The sequence below is a fragment of the Pezoporus wallicus genome, unplaced genomic scaffold (assembly GCF_028554395.1).
Source record: "Pezoporus wallicus isolate ANWC-B61680 ecotype Strahan unplaced genomic scaffold, APGP_CSIRO_Pwel_v1 contig_8071, whole genome shotgun sequence".
Lineage (NCBI taxonomy): Eukaryota > Metazoa > Chordata > Aves > Psittaciformes > Psittacidae > Pezoporus > Pezoporus wallicus.
The window spans coordinates 252,332-271,353 of NW_026638403.1; the positions used below are offsets into that span (position 1 = coordinate 252,332).

General features: G+C 60.5%; 1 protein-coding gene across 6 annotated transcripts in view; it reads right to left on the minus strand.

Moving 5' to 3' along the window:
- Window positions 1–19,022, minus strand: part of ABCA2 (ATP binding cassette subfamily A member 2) — a 30,139-nt gene that overhangs the window by 9,465 nt on the left and 1,652 nt on the right. Inside the window, exons 1-27 of one of the 6 annotated variants that reach the window (XM_057410604.1) lie at window positions 14,317–14,410; window positions 13,146–13,442; window positions 11,978–12,089; window positions 11,409–11,575; window positions 11,056–11,183; window positions 10,718–10,822; window positions 10,095–10,274; window positions 9,799–10,017; window positions 8,911–9,239; window positions 8,484–8,643; window positions 8,151–8,279; window positions 7,698–7,865; window positions 7,290–7,386; window positions 6,722–6,895; window positions 6,537–6,639; window positions 5,805–5,919; window positions 5,268–5,458; window positions 4,960–5,110; window positions 4,519–4,723; window positions 3,811–3,975; window positions 3,340–3,523; window positions 2,860–3,072; window positions 2,375–2,571; window positions 2,108–2,290; window positions 1,496–1,680; window positions 1,274–1,394; window positions 720–1,010 (exon numbers count right to left, since the gene is read on the minus strand). In XM_057410604.1, the coding sequence (XP_057266587.1) occupies window positions 720–1,010; window positions 1,274–1,394; window positions 1,496–1,680; window positions 2,108–2,290; window positions 2,375–2,571; window positions 2,860–3,072; window positions 3,340–3,523; window positions 3,811–3,975; window positions 4,519–4,723; window positions 4,960–5,110; window positions 5,268–5,458; window positions 5,805–5,919; window positions 6,537–6,639; window positions 6,722–6,895; window positions 7,290–7,386; window positions 7,698–7,865; window positions 8,151–8,279; window positions 8,484–8,643; window positions 8,911–9,239; window positions 9,799–10,017; window positions 10,095–10,274; window positions 10,718–10,822; window positions 11,056–11,183; window positions 11,409–11,575; window positions 11,978–12,089; window positions 13,146–13,290 (4,417 nt within the window). In that variant the 5' untranslated portion in view covers window positions 13,291–13,442; window positions 14,317–14,410. Of the gene's footprint in view, window positions 1–719; window positions 1,011–1,273; window positions 1,395–1,495; window positions 1,681–2,107; window positions 2,291–2,374; window positions 2,572–2,859; window positions 3,073–3,339; window positions 3,524–3,810; window positions 3,976–4,518; window positions 4,724–4,959; window positions 5,111–5,267; window positions 5,459–5,804; window positions 5,920–6,536; window positions 6,640–6,721; window positions 6,896–7,289; window positions 7,387–7,697; window positions 7,866–8,150; window positions 8,280–8,483; window positions 8,644–8,910; window positions 9,240–9,798; window positions 10,018–10,094; window positions 10,275–10,717; window positions 10,823–11,055; window positions 11,184–11,408; window positions 11,601–11,977; window positions 12,090–13,145; window positions 13,443–14,316; window positions 14,411–19,022 lie in introns of those variants that run through there. The other 5 variants (XM_057410603.1, XM_057410602.1, XM_057410605.1 and 2 more) reach the window with 5 other exon arrangements.

Below are 19,022 nucleotides of genomic sequence, written 5' to 3' on the forward strand. Positions count from 1 at the left end.
GGTGGGTGACCCAGTGAGGCAGTAGGCATGCCTTGGCTCTGCCTCCCACCACCCAAATCACAGCACTCAGAGCAGCCGTGGCCAGGGAAGCAGCAGAGCGTGCCCCTGAATTAACCATGACAAGACCCACTGGGATAACTCAGAAAAGGATTTGCAGACAAAACAGCAGCCTCCTGCTGCCTGCCTGCATCCTCCATCCTCCATCCTCCAGCAACCTCAGCAGCTGGGTAGGGAGAGTCCCAAGCCCAAGTCAGGGTACGGAGAGTGAAGCCAGCGGCTGGAAGATGACTCCATGCCCAAAGGCCAAGAGGAGACAAACCACCTGGGAGCCAGTGCAGGGAGCAAGCACGTTAGTAGGGTGTGTCTGCAAGGTGGCACTCGCGGCATTGAGGTGAGGGGCAGAGCTAACGCTGGCTGTGCCTGTGCACACCAGCTCCATGTCTCAGCGCAGGTGCCCCATGCATACCCCACCAGTCTGGGAGTGAGAACTGGTGACAGGACCCGTTTCCAGCCCTCCCACCCAGACTGCAGCTCTCAGGGTGCAATGCTGGTGGATGCACCATCAGATCCCATGCAGAGTCTCGCCACATCCCCCCCCAGACCAGGCACACCCATGTCCCCTGCCCAGCGGCACAGACAGGGGCTGGCACTGCTCTGGCCACCCTCCATGTCCCCGCCTCGCAGACGCCTGACGCTGGCCAGGCCCCGGCGGCACCAACCTTGCAGACTGATGTTATCGGGGTCCTGCCGGTTATCGAACAGGGGTGCGTAATCCCCAAAGAACTCAGAATAAGCCCCACCTTCATCACCCCGCACGGAGCCCACCGAGGAGGCTGAGCGCAGGGACGCCTGTGACTGCGCCAGCTTGGAGCATGTCACCAGGTTGCTGAGCTCCACCTCAGGCTTCTCCAGTACAGCTGCTTCGGCCAGGACCTCCCCGTTGGCCTCAGGCTTCGGGCCCACCTCGGGGGTGGGTGGCTGCAGAGTGTCCTTCTTGGACTCCTTCATGTCTGGAAAGAGGAAGCAGGTTGCCACTGGCCATGCCACCCCTTAAGCGTGGCACAGAGCAGGGATGGACCTGCTCTGCGAACACGTGGAGCAAAAGCTGGCTGCCCTGGGCTGGGATGGACTCCACTGGAGACCTCTCCTCCCCATGGGACAGGAGACTCCCAAGGCAGCCACACACAAGGGGACAGGAGCCATCAAGCACCTGCAAACGCTCATGGCCCCTCACCAGCCCCAGCAGCATCATATGCGTTCCCACTGCTCGTACCCGCATCACTGTTCTCCAGCGACTGGTCCTCCTCAGACACCTTCAGGAAGACCTCCTCCAATGTGGTGTCCATCAGCCCAAAACTGGTGAGGTCCAGTTCCTCCAGGCTCTGTTCCAAGTGCTGTGGAGGCAAAGAGCTGCGTAAGGAGGGCAGGAGGTGCCCACAGTGCCAGGGCCCCCAACAACTGCCTGTCTGCCCACCCTGCCAGCCCCAGTGGGTACCTGGAAGAGCCTCTCGAAGCACCCCTTCTTGACAGCCTCACTGGGCAGGACGTAGGAGAGCTCAGTGTTGGTGTCCGAGATGAGGAGGCAGGAGGCCACATACTTCTTGATGAACTGGGAGACACGAGGCTCAGAGCAGGGGCTGACGGAGCAGTGGGCCGGCGGGCTGTGCGGCTGGGCTGGCTCTGGGGCAGAGGGGCAGCACCGTTTGGTCACTACACAACTGGCCCCAACATCAGGGCCCAACACATTCACCCTACACCCCAGTGCTGTGGGGGCTCCTCCAGCCTTCATCATTGGGTGCTGTGGTTTCCTGGCAGCCCAGCCTGCCCTGGGGATGGTGCTCTGCACTGCAGCCACACTGGACATCTCCAAGGGCAGCCCATGGGCCAGACAGAACCAAGCAGGGTCTAACCTAGGACCCAGACAGGAGAAATCAAGGCAGAGCAATGCTACCTTATACAGCCCTGCCTCGTCCCCCCCCCCCACCCTCCATCTGGCCTGAGACTCTGGGAGGGAGCACTTGGGTGTGGACCTTTCGCTCCTCTCCTGGGGTGAAGAAGGACTGGTCCCACCTACGCCTTTAAACAGAGGGTCCCACTGCCCCCAGACCTGTGCCATTCCTGGTGTCTGACTGCTTCTTCACTACTGTCAGCTTGTAGCCATCACCGTATGTGCTCTTAAGGAAGAGCGGAGAGCCACAGCACTTGAGCTTGCCATGGGAGATGATGGCGATACGGTCACCCAGCAGGTCAGCCTCATCCATGTGGTGTGTGGAAAGCAGGATGGTCCTCCCTGACGGTGTCATAGAGCTTCAGTTGAGGGGCCAGGGCCACTGCAGCCAGAGGAGTGATGCTGGGCTCTGGCACCTCCACTCACCTGGCTTGTACTTGAGGATGAGGTCCCAGATGGCTCTGCGTGCATATGGGTCCACACCAGCTGTGGGCTCATCCAAGATAACGGCCCGTGACCCACCCACAAAGGCTATGGCCACTGAGAGCTTCCTCTTCATGCCCCCTGAGAGGGTCTGCACCAGAGAGTGACGTTTGTTGGACAGCTCCAGGTCCTCAATCATCCTGGGGACAGGGGAGAAGCACCAGGGATGCTGGGGGACCGTACTGGTGCCCAATGACGCCTCTTCCCTGCATGGCCCTCAGCTGCTGGGACAGCCCAGCTGCAGCCAGGCTACAACAGCACCTTCTGCTGGCTTCCACAGCCTGATACCCCAGGTTTTGGAAAGCACTTGGTCAAGGTGCTCCAAGAGACAGCTCTGCTACCGGATCATAGAATCACAGATCACCCACCATGGCTTTAGGCAGCAGGAAGGGGACCCACTCATGCAAAAGGAGCTGGAGGGTGCCTACTTGTCCATCTCCTTGCGGATCTCCTCCTCTGCCATGCTCTTGAGTTGCGAGTAGAACCAGAGGTGCTCTTCCACTGTCAGCCTGTCAAACAGCACATTGTGCTGCGGACACATGCCCAGGTTCTTCCGGATCTCATCCATCTCTGTTCGGATATCATGGCCATAGATGGTAGCAGAGCCCGAGGTTGGAGGGAACAAGCCAGTGAGGATGGACCTGGAAGGATGGGAAAAGGCAACAATATGAGGAATCTTGGATTCCTCCGATTTCAATCCTGATCACCTCTAGGAGCATCTGCTGGGCTCAAGCAGAGCAAGTCAGTGCAGGGCCTGCTGCCTGTCCTTCATACTACCCCTACATCCACACCACTGCCTGCACAGCACTACCTGCCCACAGGCCCTGCCAGAACACAACACAGCACCTTCCCACCCACTGCAGCTGGCCAGAAGGATATGGCCCATGTCCACCCTGATGGGCACTCACATGGTGGTGGTTTTCCCTGCGCCGTTGTGTCCCAGGAAGGACACCACCTGGTTCTCATAGAGGTTGAGGCTCAGCTTGTTCAGCGCCAGCTTCTTGTCTGTCTTGTAGACCTTAGTGAGCTTGTCAATGCAGACAACCAAAGGGAGGTGGGTGGGCTCCTCCTCGATGCCGCGTGTCTCCTCTGCTGTGAAAGCGGGATGGTGAGGAGCTGGAGTGGGTCAGGAAGGATGAGCTTGGAGGAGGGATCCCCAGGGGATAAACCTTCATCCCACAGCAGCTGTGCTAGCTCATGGCCCCCTCCCCTCCTCCTCTTGCCAGCTTCCCCTCATCCCATGCCACAAACAGCAGCTCCCAGACAGGCAGCAGTGCCTGGGTAAGGATCCTGCCCTTAGAAGGGCACAGGGGACACACAGGGCTCCATGACCACAGCAGAACCCTGTGCCACCCACTGCAGTCCCTGTCTGCCCTCACCCATCCTCCGGCTCTCCATGGCACAGGCCTGATCCTCCTCCATGATGCTGAGGCGGGTGGTGCGGGACCAGGGCCACGTCCATTCCCAGGTCTCCACTCGCCCGTTGCCCAGCCAGTAGGACTTCTGGAAGGGGAAGTACCAGGGCCGCGGCAAGCCAAACATACCTGCAATCACCCAGTGTGGTCAGGATAGCCCTGCACCCATGTCTGAGAGGCAGGACAGAGGTAAGGGCACGGGCCTGCAGGTTTCCCAGCTCAGGGACATCACTGTGGGGTGGAGGCTACAGGTGCTTTGGCCAATTGGGCTCAGGGCAGTGCTGCTGGGCTGTGCAAGGAAGAAAGGTCTTTTGGGCTTTGGGGTGGGCTTGGCTCACACTTTGGTTTCATCAGAAAGACAAGGAAGTAGGTGAGACCCCTGCCCAAGTCGACAATAAAGGGGACCTGTGCTCCATGTGGACACCTTGCTTTGCTACAGCTGGCCAGTGAACTGAGACATGCCACTGAAGATCTCCAAGGAACCTGCTGGTGTCACCAGGTCAGGGCATATGGGCAGGTGTCCCCAGCAGAACACACGCAGGGCACCCTGAAGGCACACTGTGCTGAATCCCACCATGATAGGGCTGAGCAACACCGGCAACCAGCAGCCTCCCCAGCGAGGAGGCTCCTGTAAGATCAGAGGTGCTCTCATGCCCCACTGTGCACACCTACCTGGGTGCACAGCCTCAATGTACCATGTGAGCACCCCGTACACTACAGCATCCACGATCAGCATCATCATGGACAGGAGGAGGTTGAAGTCATCTCCTTCCACAGGCGACTGACTGAAGGTGTGCCACTGGATGCCCACACCAGCCACCTCATACAGTGCAAAGTACTTGGAGCCCAGCCCAAAGGCTGTGGTGGACATGAGGGACTGCAGAGAGGTGAAGAGAATGAAACATCAGCAGGAATCACAGGGCACTTCCAGAGGGACAGATTGGGGAAATTCCTGTCCAATGCTGCCTCACCCAGCCCCGTGGAGATGGTCCCTGCCCTGGGAGGCACCAAACTTTCTGGAGATGCCTCCAAAGCCCCCTGGGGAGTTGGTTCATTCAGGCAGAGGTTTGTACCCAGGGCAAAGCATGTCCCCAGCAGCTGCAGCCAACTCACCGCGATGCACTTCTCAAAGGCTGTGATCTTGTCGTGCGCCACCTCCTCCCGGATGGCCACATACATGTAGGGCACATAGCTGAGGAAATAGATGATGCCACCACAGGCGGAGGCCAGCTTGGCCTTGGAGTAGAGCACAGATACCAGGAAGCTGCAGGGAGGACAGCATCACCTTGGGTCCTACCCTACCAGGGCTTTCCCCAAACCATCTGATTTTGGCAGTGTTGAGGTGACAAATCAGCCCCATGGCACAAGGACCCCAGCACTGCCCATGCCTCCTCACCCCACAGAGCGGAGCAGGCACTCACCAGAACATGATAGTGGCCACTGCGTAGATGGCAAGAAAAAGCCAGATGATGAGGACATCGCTGTGCATCAGGACCTTGCCATACTTCAGGATGGCCGTGAGTGCCGTGACTGAGATGGAGAGCTGGACAAAGCCAGTGATGAACCAAGCCACCCAATGCACCGCGTTGTTCAAACCCATCATCTTCATCACCTGCAGGGCCAAAACTGCTCAGTCATGCTGTCCCCTACCCTGTGCACCCGGCTGCCTCACTTGCTGGGGCTGGGAGGAATGGGCAGCACTGAGGGGTCCCTGGGGGCTGGGGAGCGGGCAGGACACAGCACCCTGTGCCGGGGTGTCAACAGGATCAGCTCCCTCCAGCACTGAGCAGGGCTCATGCTGGGAACACTTGGAAGGACCAGCTCAGCCCAGTGATGTGAGATCTGAGCCCGCCCCAGCTCACGCACCCCAGAGAATGGGGAAGGTGCCCAGGGACAGCAGAGGACGTAGAGCTCAGAGATGGCAGCTTCTCCCCAGGGATCTCTCTCACCATCCCTACCTCTTTCAGGCGATGTTCCTTTTCTGTCACAATGTGTTGGATCATCATGGCCACTGAGTAGACCCAGGAGATCACCATGCATAAGGGCATCATATGCTCAATGACAAAGAGGAAGCTGTTGGGGTAGAGAGGGGAGAGCTGGATGGTGGCACCACAGAGATCTGGGGAGACCCTAGGGCACAGGGCAGAAGAGGGGCTCTCCCACTGCTCGGGGACAACCAGCCCTCCAGTCCAGCAGCTCCTCAGTACCCTGAAAGAGCTTCTCCAATGAGCCCATAGGACAATCTAGTGTCTTGGCTCTCAGGTCCTGGCAGGCATCAGCCCAGCACCCTGCGTACCCTGGTGTAGACAAGACACTATCCACCCTTCTGCCCTGGAAGGTTGGTGCATCTGGGACTTCTCCAGGTGCTTTCTCCACACCACTGTGTTCAATAACCACCAACAGATCCACGTGCTATCCATTTACTCCACTCCTCTTGTTCTCCCAAGACTTTCAGCCTCCAAGACACCCTACAGCCATGAGTTCCTCACTTCACCTACTAACTGGGCAAAAAATCCTTTCCCTGCTTTCCCAGCCTGGTGGTCCAAGGAACAGTGTTTAACTGGTTGCTCATCATTCCCAATGTCACCAACCTCCCACAAGCCCCCAAACTCCTTTTCTCCCAGCTGAGGTATCCTGGCCTGCAAAGGAGAAGAGTGAAGGTCCTGCCCTGCCGCATGGGTGCTACTCACTCGTCCCGGGTGTAACATGGGTACGGGAACATCTGCACATAGTTGCCAGGCTCCACCACGTCGTGGCCAACAAATGTGTTGATGAGGGCACGCTCCATCATGTCTGAGAGGAGGAGCAGAGGCTGAGCTTAGCAGGCAGCGCAGGCAGGGGCTGCAGGCGGCTGTGGCAGGGAACTGGCACTCACCCTGGATCCAGACAAAGCCATAGAGGAAGTAGAAGCGGCCACCAGTATTGGGGCCAGGCCGCCAGTATGCCCGCCGGATCTCGTTGGTCTTCTCCGTGAAGCTGGAGTTCTGCCGGATCTTGTACATGACGTGCGGAGGCAGCGACCCGTCCCTGTTGGTCTGGAAGATGACACCTGCAGTGGGAGAGGCAGGGAGGCCACTGGCACCACGAGACACAGCCACTGCAGTCATAGGCAGGGACATGCAGAGGTTCAGCATGTCCCAAGCAAGGGCATCACAAGGGCTGCCATGGGTTAGGTGGGGTGGGCATGGTCCTGGCTTGGGTTACAAGGGCACGCAGGCAGCAAGCAGTGACAGTGGAAAACCAAGGACAGCAGCAGGATGCTGTGCCCAGCAGGGCTCAGCCAGGGCAGAGGATGGGTACAGTGAGATGCTAGGTCTGCTCATCCACGCAATGCATGCGCCAAGGGAGCACCTCACAGACCCAGTGGCCCCAGCTCACAGCACAGCTGGAAAAGGACATAGCTTCAGGGATGCCTATGAACGGGCTGGTTCCTGGGGACATACTGGCAAAGACTGTGACGTTGTCCTGGTAGGCCTGGTTCAGTGTGTAGTTGACGATGCTCTCCTCATCTGGGAAGCCTTTGAAGATGTCCACACTGACCTAGCAGGAGGGAAAGGCTGGTGAGAACCCACTGCTCCTGACGGTCTAGCAAATGGACCCTTGCAGACAGTGCAGCATGTGCACCTGCAGCCACTCCATGAGCCCCTGAACCAAATGGTGGATGGGCACCTCTGCAACTTACATCTATCCTAAGGCACATGGCACTACTGAAGCCACTGTCTCCTCCAGGACTCGTCCCCCATGGCTTTAAGATAGTCTGAGCAGACCTAACCCTCTTCAGCCCCACAGAGCATGGCTGTGGGCAGTGGGTGCTGCTCTGGCACCCATGTTCCCACAGGGCACAACCTCACCTTGGCCATGAAGTGGACCCAGCCACAGGCAGCATTGTCGATGGTGTCCAGCTGCTGGAGCAGGACACTGGCATTGGGCAAGGAGAAGTTGCCGCTGAGGAAGTTGTGGAGAACATCACTGTCAGAGACGTTCAGGATCTCTGGGTGCTTGTGTAGGTCAGCAGTGAACTGGGACAGAGACACAGAAGGGAGACATAGGGACACACCCTGCCTCTCAGTGCCCTGTCCTTCCTATGGGCACAGGCAGGACCCAACACTCCTGGGAATGGGGGAAGCAGCATCTACCCCAGCATCCACCACGGAATCAGCCTGGTCCTCAAAAGAGCAGGGTGGGCACCCAGGACCACCCAAGAGCTTCACATGAAGAAGCTATGAGGTGCCTTGGGGCAGGACACCCCATTCCCACCCACTTCCCAAGCCCAGGCTGGCTCAGTCCCCACTGCACCTTCCTACCTGCTGGAGCCAGCGGATGCGCCTCTGCAGCCTGCCCTCCTCCAGGTAGGCACGGATCTCAGGGGAGATGTTCAGCCATGCTTTGGCATAGTGTGTGACGTTGCCCACAAAGGCAAAAGTCTCGTTGGCCTGGAAGGGAGGAAGGTCACACAATGGGAGCAGGCAGGAGGTCCCCTGCTTTCTGGGATGACCAGCAGCACGGAGGCAGCTGCACTAAGGGCCAGGGCAGCTGCTTGCTTCTGGCCCCATTGAGCCTGCTTGGGCACATGAGGGGCTGTTGGGAGAGGAAGGACAGGAGAGGAAGGACAGAAGCCCTGGCCTCTGCACCCTCACCTTCAGGATGACCTTATCCACTTCAGTGCCCACAGGCGCATACAGGATTTTGGGGTTGCTGGTCATCAGGTGCACGAGGAGGCCCAGGTTCCGCTGCTCCTTGCTGGTGAAGCCCAGTGAGCTCATGTTGCCCTGCTTCAGCGCCTCAGGCTCGATTGTCCTGTGAAAGTGGCTCAGGCTGCCAACGCCGCTCCCCAGCACCCCTTACTGCAGGCAGCTCCCACCCCTACCTGGGAGGGGACTCCCCACTCAATCCCATGCGAGCGCAGTGGTGCCCAGCACAGGGAGCTTCCCCCGCGCACCGCACAAGGATGCAGTGCAGCATCCTTCTACCATGTGCTCATCAAGGAGTGACTGGGGCCCTCGACCACGCTTCCACACCCCTGTCCCAGTCAGATCCAGCTGCTCCATCCCCCAGGGTTCGTACCGGTTGTTGCCACAGAGGATGGGCTGCAGCCCAGCCCAGAGCTGCACAAATGCCGAAAACTGTCCCTGGGGGTTCTCACCCCCAGCCGGGCTCCCACCAGCACCCTCCTCTGCTGTGGTGTTGCTGGCTGTGGCATTAGCAGTGGCCCAGCCAGTGCTGTTGGCAGTGGGTGGCGGGGCCTTGCTGGCACAGGCTCCCCTGGGCAACAGCTTGGCCAGTGCCGAGAGGATGTTCACATCACGAAGAACCTTTTCCATCTCTACCAGGTCCTCGAGGAGGGCATGGAGGCGGTGCTGGGCAGCCGTGCTGTTCACCTCATCCAGCTTCAGCTGCAAGAAAGGGGTAAGCCATGGCTGGGTGACACGGGGAATACCAAGCAGTAGCATGTCCCACTTCTTAAATCAAGCTGGGGCCCCACACTCAGTGCCGTGCACCCATGGTTATCACACAGCAGGAGTGCACGCAAATGCTGGCATGGTCTTGGTGGGGACAGAAGATCTCAGGCAGGAGAGGTGGCCACAAGGGACATGTCAGACTCAGGTGGGACAAGGAGGGGGACCTCAGAGCCAGCCCTGGGGAGCTGTGCCACCAGGGACACTGCCAGTCCAAAGGAGAGGACCCTGCACGGACATGCTTGGAGAATGCTGGGGACACCCAAGCCCATCCATCGGGCAGCATATGAGCAGGTGCCAGGAGGGGAATATTTGGGGTCCTGCTGTGGGACTAGGCAGTGGGTGCCCATGTGGGGGAAAGGGGTGATCAGGAGGGACTGAGCCATGTAAGAAAGCCACACATCCCTGGTGAGGAGGGAAACCCAGCCCAGGCCATGTCCCTGTCACAACCCACCCTGCAGCTGTCAGGAAGCACATCCCACAGCCCCGCGCTCACCCTGCTGACGATCCTGGGGGTGTCCAGCTGGTCCCGCAGCTCAGCTGCGAACTGGGTGAAGCGGTCGCGGCGGGCAGCACGGCTGCCGTTGCAGGCCAGCATGCGGTACGCCTGCAGCACCGGCTGCTGCGCCGGGCCCACGCGCAGGAGGCGCCGCAGCCCTGCAGGGCTCCGCTCACACGTCAGCTGCTCCAGCACCGGCCCCGTGAAGAGGACGCCCTGCGGGACATGGAGCCATGCGGGCACTGCGCAGGCTGCAGGGCCCCAGCACAGCGCCCGCCCCACGAGCTGCTCACCTCCATCTCTGTGACGAGGGCCTGGGGATTGTTGGAGGCAGTGGGTGCCGGTGTGGCAAGACCCAGGGCCCGGGAGAGCAGGCGCAGCAGTGCTGGGCGGCGCGGGGCTGCGGCAGGGTCCCGCAGCGCCCTGTGCACCAGCCCCTCCCGCAGGCTTCTCCAGCCACCTGGCAGACTCTGCTGCAAGAGGAGTGGCTGGTGGGGGGGGGCCCTGGGGTCCCCCTCCGTGTGTCCCCACTAGGCACAAGGGAACAGCCCTACAGCACCCATGTCCACAGTCTCCATGGAGAGGAGAAGAAAGAGGGATATGCAGATGGGGGGAGCATGGATTCTCTGCACCCTAACCAAGGGAGGGAACAATCTCCCTCACTTCCTCCACATTCACCATCCCATTTGCACTGCAATGGGAAACTGAGGCACAGGCACTGATGTGCCTCAAAGCACTGGGGAACCAGTGGCAGCACCAGGACAAGACTCAGCCATCCCTGCAGCTGCTCTGGCCACCTGACAGAGTCCCATCACATCCCCCTTGCTGGGATGGACACCCCCAGATCACCCTGTGGTGGGACATGGAGGATGAGCTCTACCCCACCATATCCCCCATGCATGGCACTGCTCCTCACCTCCAGACGTGTCATCTTCTCACTGGCACCAAACCCATCCCACAGGTCTCGCTCCCAGGTCTCATCGGACACCAAGGGAAAGGAACCAAAAAACAGGCGATAGACCTGCACCAGGGGTGGGAGCAGGGCTGCCAAGCATGCAGGAGCACAGGCACCCACCTGCGCAGCCATGCCCTGGCATGGTGGGGTGGCAGCACAGGACAAGTCCTGCTGGGTGCCCTTGGACTCCCACCCTGCAGGTCTGGTGCTCAGAGTGGTCTGGGTCAGGATATGCTCATCGGCTGGGGCAGTGCAGAGCCCTGCTGGGCAGTCCCCGCCTCCCACAGGTTGTCACCCACCTCCCGCAGGTCAACGCTGGAGCCCAGGAGCAGCTCGGCTGTGCTGTTGGGCAGGGACAGGTTCTGTGTCAGGAAGTGGTGCAGCTCGCCCCGGTCCTTGGCTGCCCATGCTAGTGTGAAGTTGGATCCTGTCAAGGAACAAGGAACAGGACAGGGCAGTCAGAGCAGCCCCCCAGCATCAGGGACATAGCACAGTCCCATGGGGGGACACATCACAGCTGGCCCTGCGTGACACACTACGTGCCCTGGGATGAGGCACTGCCCACATGCCATCACATTGCTGGTTGCCTGGTGAATGGGCATCTCCATCCCTGCCTGCACAGGCAGCAAGGGGCAGGCAGGACACAGCCTACCTGCTGGGTTGCTGAAGTGGGTCTCCATGGAGCTGGGCTCACTGCTGCTGAGAGCTTCCAAATGTCTGCGCAGCGACTCCAGCTCCTCCTCCAGCCCCGGGTGCTCTGGGTCGAAGAGGCTACTCTGCTCCACTGCTTCACTGAGGTGCTCCAGCAGCTGTGTCACCCTGCAGGAGCCCAGCACCACTGCAGCTTCAGGGACAGGGACAGAGGGATGGGAACACCTTCCAGAGCCCCTCGGGTGCACAAGGCAGTGGTGCCGCCTGCCACAGGCACTGCTGCCATGGAGTTGCCCTTGCCAAATCCACCGTGCCAGGGGCACGAAGCAGAGCCCACAGGTGTTCCCCAATGGCCACCATCCTCCTCCCAGCACCAGGCACCCAGGAGCCGAGGGGGGAACAGGCTGAGGTGTCCCCTGCAGCCCAAGGACACGGTGCTCTGCACCCAAACACTATGGGGGACACAGACTTGTGGCTCGCCTGTAGTGGGGCAGTGCCAGCGTGGGAGGGGACAGGCTGTGTGCAGGAGCGTGCCGGGGGAGGAGGAGGCGCGGCGAGGGCACGACTCACGTGGAGTTGGAATACTGCAGGAAGCCGAACTCGTCGCGCTGGCCATCGGGGCACAGGGACTGCATGACGGGCAGGATCCCGGCCGAGGTGAGCGGTGCCGCCGTGTAGAAAGCTGGAGCCAGCAAGAGTGCGGAAGAGGCCAGGGAAGGTGCGGCCAGGGCAGGAAGAGAGGTAGGGCAGCAGGGAGGAGGCAGAGGGGAAGCAAGGGGCCACCAGAGAGACAGACACTCAGTTCAAAGAGGAGCTGGGCCCTGCGAGCTCCGCGGGAGGTTGACAGCCAAGGTCACAAGGCTGCAGCATTGCCACAAGGCTGGCCCTGGCTGGTGGCCCTGGGGCTGTGGGCAGCTCTTGCACGGTGGCTCCTGCCCCTGCTCACTCCCCCCTCGTGACAGGTCCCTGCTGCCCCAGGACAATGCTGGTTCTGCTGCTTGCCCCAAGACGGCTGCCAACCTCCCCCGGCCTCTTGGCCCCTCTTGTTAGTAACCTCCGAGGCACCACCAGGTCTCCAGAGGAAGAGAAGGAAGAACACAAGGAACAGAAGAGTTGTCACCCACAGCCCTGAGAGCACCCGACCTCCCCCCATCCGGCTGCTGGAGATGTGTGGACATGGAAACACAGTGGGGAGAGATGGACAAAATGAGGAGCAGCAAGGAGACAGCAAACCTTCCCCCCTTCACTAGTGCCAAGCCATCATCCCTGCTGGGGTCACTCCATGGAGGGTAAGCCCAAGAGGGTCCTGTCCAAAGGGGACCACAGGTTGTCACTGGGCAGTATGGGGTAGGGACCCTGCTCTTGCACCCCGGCTGGTGGCCCCATGGTTAAGAGGCAGGTCAGTGCTGTTAGCACAGCTGTGGCGGTCAGGGGCTGGTGAAGATGGGCTTCTGGCATGAACAGGGCCAGCAGCCTGCTGGGGGGGGAGTGTAGACAGTTGGTGGCCGTGCCACACTTTGGTGACAAAGCCAGCACACGGATGGAATGTTGCTGGCCTCCAGGGTCCCGGTAGTGCCATGTCCCAGCTGCAAGGCACCAGAAAAGGGATGGTGGTGGTGCAAGGGTGGAAGCCAACTCCAGGCTCTTGGGGACCAGCCTGGGGAAGACTTAGGTGCCAGCACCCAGCAGGGTCTGCCCCAGAAGGGAGGCAAGAAAACAGGGTAGGACAAGCCTGCACCTGGCCTGGAGAGCCCTCTGCAGGCAAGGAGACTGGCTACATTGCCACCAGTAGCCTTAGCATGGGAGAACCTGGCACCACCAGCCTGGTGGGGACACCACCATGGGCCACTCCTGGCTGGGCAGCCCCCAGTGCCCAAGCTCATCTTCACCAGCCACAGAGGAAGGCGATGAGATTACGGAGGTGTGCATTAGGCCAGAGTGAGTTGATCCAAACTAGGCTCTTTCTCCCCAGAATACGTGGCTGGCACAGACAGGGAAGGGGGGGAGGCACCCACCCACCCCACCAACTTACAGACTGGCGCATGCAGTAGAGACATGGAGGGCAGGCAGGCAGGGTAGATGGTAGGAAAGAAAAAGAAAACGTGAGCAAAAAGAAAAACCAACACAAAACCAGCACACAACAGAGCACACGTCAGTGCCTGGCAGGGGCAAGACAGCACCCGCCACTGGGGGCGGACAGACCCGTGGTCGGCCTGGGCTCTCCCTCGCCGGCTGCGCTGAAACACAGGCTTGGACCAGTGTTTTGTGGGGTCACCACCACAGCAGCTCCCACTGGCCCCACCATGCCACTAGTGCAAGGGCACCCGCCAGGATGGGCATCTCCCAGGGATTCTCGATGCCCCATGGAGCCATGGCAAGTCAACAGCCCACAGGCACCATAAGGCACAGCCCAGCCAGAGCTCCGGGTACACACCTCCAGGAGCACGCAGCTCTGGTCCCAACCTTGTGAGTGCCCCAGCTAGGCAAATGGCTCCATGCAGTACATGCCCCCCGGCACCGAGAGGAGCTGGGAACCCTTCCCAGCACCACCCCACCACTCCTTGAGCACTCAGGGGTACTGCAGCTGTCCCAGCACCATCCGGCTCCAACTTCCCCTTTCCCCCCCTGAACACCCCTGTTGATGGTAGCCCTGGTTGGTGCTGGCACCCCCAAGGTGGCACCCACGGATGGGATGCGTCTGGCTCTCCAACGCCCCTGCATCTGCCCCACCAGCCCTCAGCTGCAGCCCCTGCCCAGCAATGTGTCCCGCAGAAGACCCATCTGGGTCCTTCCAGCTGTTGCATGTCCCCCCCATCCCCAGGCTGTCCCTGGGGGGCTGCAGCAGCTCCCCAGAGACTCAGGATGGCCCCAAGTATGAGTGCTCTGATCACCACCCTGCTGACACCCACCTTCCTTCACAGGGATGGTTGGCTTCTTCTGCCGCAGCCCCAGGAGGATGAAAAAGAGCACCAGGGGGATGAAGATCTCAAAGGTCAGCACCCACTGGGGAACACAGAATCACAGAATGGTTTGGGTTGGAAGGGACATTAAAGATCATCCAGTTCCAATTCCCCTGGGTTACACAAAGCAGAGGGATCATGATGCTTGAAGACAGGACCCAGCTACCAAGAAGGAGCACGGACAGGATGGGATGCCTGCACAGGGCAGCACCATGTCCACATCTTGCAGGTGGCTGCTGTCACTGTCGAAGCTCAGCAAGAGACAAAAGGGTCCCTGGGCACCCCAGGATTTCCTGCTTGCCCCTGCCTGCAACCTGCCTGCTCCATCCTGCCCAGGGGCACCTCAGGACAGGAGAGGGTATCACTGCGGGATACCTACTCCATCAATATGAACAGTGTGCTGGGGCTCAAGCCCAACCCCAGCAGGCCACCATAGCCAGGGCTGCCATGGGGAGGTTACCCCAAGTCCTTATGGCTGGCAAAGAGCAGCAGGCCCTCATGCTGGCAGTGCCCCCACAGTAAGTACTTGCCTGCCATGATGTCCCCCTGCCACCTGTGCCACTGCCAAGTCCCACCCAGGGACTGTGTAGGGGACAGACCCCAACTGCGGCATGACAAGGTTTGGTCTGACCAGACCCTGGCACTGGTTCCAGATGCAGAAGGGGGGCAGTGCTGGGGGTCCAGGCACACCCTCTGGGCCCTCCCAGAAAGCTATGTTTGCACAGGATTTCCTCCAGCAGCATAAGGATAATCACAGCAAATCCCCAGGAATCCCTGACCCTGATCGTGCAGGCAGTCCAGGCTGGGCTCCATGCCCAGAGGCCCTGGAGATGGGCATCAACTGCTGATTTGCACTGGGAGTGCCCAGGCCATGCCACAGTCACATTGCCCTTGCTGCTGAGAGGAGAAACTGAGGCACGGGGTGAGATGAGCTTGCTCCATGGCCAGATCTGATGCCGGGGTGGTGCTGAGACCCTGGAACCTGCTGCCACCACAAGCAGAACAGGCCCTATCTCTGCTGGGCACCAACCACCAGCTCCTGCACCAGCCCAGTCACCAGCAGTGTCCAGGTACCAGAACGATGCAGTGGGCTGGGAAGAGACAGCTTTAACCCCGCAGCAGCTGCCTGGAAGGATGCAGCTGATGGCAGGGTCAGGCCCTCCTGTCCCCAGCAGTGCCACCTCCACACTGCCCTCAGCCAGGGGCTGCAAACACTCTGGCAGAAATTCCCAGCATCCCTGAGGCACCCCACACACACTGGCATGTGGCAGTGACACTCCCATGAGCACCAGGGTTGGTAGGGCTATGGGATGGACACGGCTGCACCCACGGGTGTCCCCCATGCTGCCCTCCCCACTTTCAGAGCTGCCAATTTCGGGGGAGGCAAAGACCAGAGAGAGAAAGGCCGGAGGGGATGGGGAGGGTAGATGCCCCAGCAGTAGAGCCAGGGGATCCCCATCTTTCCGGCACCACCAGTCCAAGGCATGGTCCCCAGTGTCGCTGTCCTGGTACAAGGGAGGGAACCAGGGACACTCCGAGCTGCTCTGCCAGCCCCTGGCCCTGCCCCTCGCTGCCTGCACCCACCTCCTGCCTGTTTACCAGGGACACAATCGGGCCTCTGTGCCCAGATGCCTGTGGGACTGTCCCCACAAACCCGCTGGGCCGTACCAGGCTCCCCTGGGGACCGCTGGGTCCTTGGTGGTGACGGGAGGGACCTGCCTCATTTATCTTTGCAACGTGGGTCATTGACCTTTTGCTCATCTCCTGCATCCCCTGTCCCCAACCCTGCCTGCACCACTGCACACCCCAGAGCCAGGGCGCAGTGTCCCCACCACCAGCCTGGGCTGACACAGTGATGGGCACAGGGGCAGAGTGGGGCTCCCCAGCCCACACCCTCTAGGCTGATCCTGCCCCTTTTGGTCACCTGCAGGAGCTTCCCAGGGAGACCATGGCTGCTCCATACCCACAGTGGGGCAGAGCCTCGGGCATGCAGCAGTGGGCAGGGATGCCATCCCAAGGGAGCATCCCACAATGGCACTGCCTGGGGACGAGGGGTCCCCGCCTGCAGGTGCAGGGCACTAGGGGACATTTTGGAATTGTATGAGGAAGCAAGCAGAAGGGAAAAGTCAGCATCCATGCAGCTGAGAGAGCAACAGGACAAGGAGAGGAAAAGGGCCAGTGCCTGCTAGAAGCTGGTTGTGCCCTGCACTGACCAGAGTGCTCTGTCCTCTTCTCTCACACATTCCCTTCCTCATTCCTGTGCCCTCGCTGGGAGCTTATGGAAGAGGGACAGGAGATGGATGGGCACAACCTGCAGTGAGCAAAAGTGTGACCAGAAGAAGAGGTGGCTGCAGCCAGGCCTTGGCTGTCCCCATTGGTGAGGACAGAGGCAGGTCACTCGGGGGAGCCCTGGGAGGTGCCCAGGCTGGTGGTGACCATCAGTAGGTGTCTGTGGTTGGGTCCCCCCACGTGGGGTCGGGGCCCAGCTGGGCTGTGTGGGTCTGCCCAGCCAGGCAGGATGGGGCTTGGAGCAACCTGCTGTAGTGGAAGGTGTCCCTGCCTGTGGCAGGGGGGTAGAACTGGATGAGCTTTAAGGTCCCTTCCAACCCAAACCATTCCAGGATTCTATGATTCTACAAAGTTGGAAGAGTAGGAAAATCCCACTGGGATGGGATTTGCCAACACCTCTCCTGAGCTGGGATCCCAGGGAGAGTGAAGCACGGTTGTCCCTGGTGCCAGCCCTGCGGTGCTGTGTCGTGTGGGCACCAGCATGCCAGGGAACACGGTAGCACTTCGGCACAGGCATGTGGCACAGGGACACCCTCCCTGGCACAGGCCTGTCCTGAGCAGTGGCATGATTGTGCTGGCAGTGGCAGCGTGGAGGCCAGTGCCAGCCACCCCAGCCTCTCCCTTCGGGCCAGGAACAAGGCAGAGCACTGCAGCCCTGACAGCTCGTCTACCCTGCTCCCAGCCACGGAGGCCACCAACGGCTCCACAACCAGTGTCCCCACAGCCGTCTGCGAGCGGGTGCTCCTGGGGACACTGCCCAGTGCTGCTGGGCCAGCAGCACCCTGCCAACTCTGCAGGTCCCCCCTCACCCCCGCCAGCTGCAAACAACGAGGGGGCAAAGAGCACCCTGAGCAGGTGGTGCTCAGCCCCATCAGCTCCTGCTTCGGATCCGGCTCCTGCCCCAGCCAGCCCCGGCAGCAGGGCCCTGCCACTGGGTGAACCCCAGTACTCCAGAGTTCAGCCTTTCTTCCTTTGGAGGTATCAAGGTCCCACGGCTGGGCTCCCACACCAGGGAGGAAGGGACAGATCTGCCAGGAAAACCCCTTTGTGTGGTGGGAGCTTTCCTGGCTCTTGGCCAAGGAGCAGAAGGCACAAACCCTGCACAGGCTGAAGCAGTCACACTGCCTGTCAGTTTTACATCCAACAGGGGTTTAAACCAGCTACCAGAAGTCATTAAGACCACCCTTAGGACACAGGCAGCTGAGCTCAGCCCCTGTGCCAGCACAGCCAAGGCAATGCAAAGGACAGCACAGCCTGCACTGGCCGGGGCTGCCTTGGGCACCTACAGCCCTGGCTTCCCTCCACTGCTCTGCTCAAAGCGCACCCCTCGCCCCAGGGCTCCCGCCTGAAGTCCTGCCCTGGAGAGAATCACATCACAGCTAAACCTCAGAGTGGCTGCCAGAACCACTCAGCCACACGAGACCAAGTCCAACCATCCCTCAGGTTGGGCATGAACCCTTACTGAGGTGCCCAGCCATCAACCTCACCAGGCTACAGGCAAGATCCTCTGGTGACAGAGGGGGTTACTGAACCCTGTGACATGGTGCTGTGAGTCAGAGCACACTTCTCACACCTCTTTCGAAGGCCACCTTGTCCCTGTACCCACCACCGCTGAACCTCTACCGCACCAGCCAAGCCCTCAACAAGTGCCCACAGACAAAGTCTGACCCAAAACCATCACTATGCCTTGCCGCAGTGCTGCTCCCCACAGAGCAAGGGACAGTGAGATTGCAACAGAGATTGCAAGGGACAATGGGCATCCCCCCAGAGTCACCAGCACTCAGGGCAATGCAAAGCACTGGCCCCAGCTCTCCTGAGACCCAGCATCCTCAGCCAAACATGCAGTGCCTGTTCCCCATCCCGTCCAGCAGCATGGGGCTGTGCCAACAGGCAGCTACCAGTAAGACAAGGCACCCACCATATTCCATCTGTGAGACTGGGAGAACTCAGCAACCCCAGCTCTGACCCCCAGCGTGACTCCCCAGCAGGGGAGGGGGCTCAAGCCGACCCCTTCCCTGCTCCAAGCTCCCAGCCTCTGCCTGCTGCAGCAGGACAAGGAGCTGAGTGAAGCATCCAGCTCTGGATGGGGGCAGAGCAGACCTGTGCTGGGGGAGGCAGCCAAGGAGAGCAGAGCACAGGCTGGGCTCTTCCCTGGCCAGCACCAGCAGCTCCACTCTCGGGCTGCTGGGAGAGGGCAGCACTCCCTGGGAGCAGGCAGGATGATGACAGGGAGTGTGAGGTGACAGCAGGATGTGCAGGCAGCAGGAGCACGAGGAAATAGACGCCACACAGGGCACGACTGCCCCAAGGGCTGCACCAAATCCATCCCTGAGCACCAGCAGCACAGGGGCACCTCTTGCTCTGGC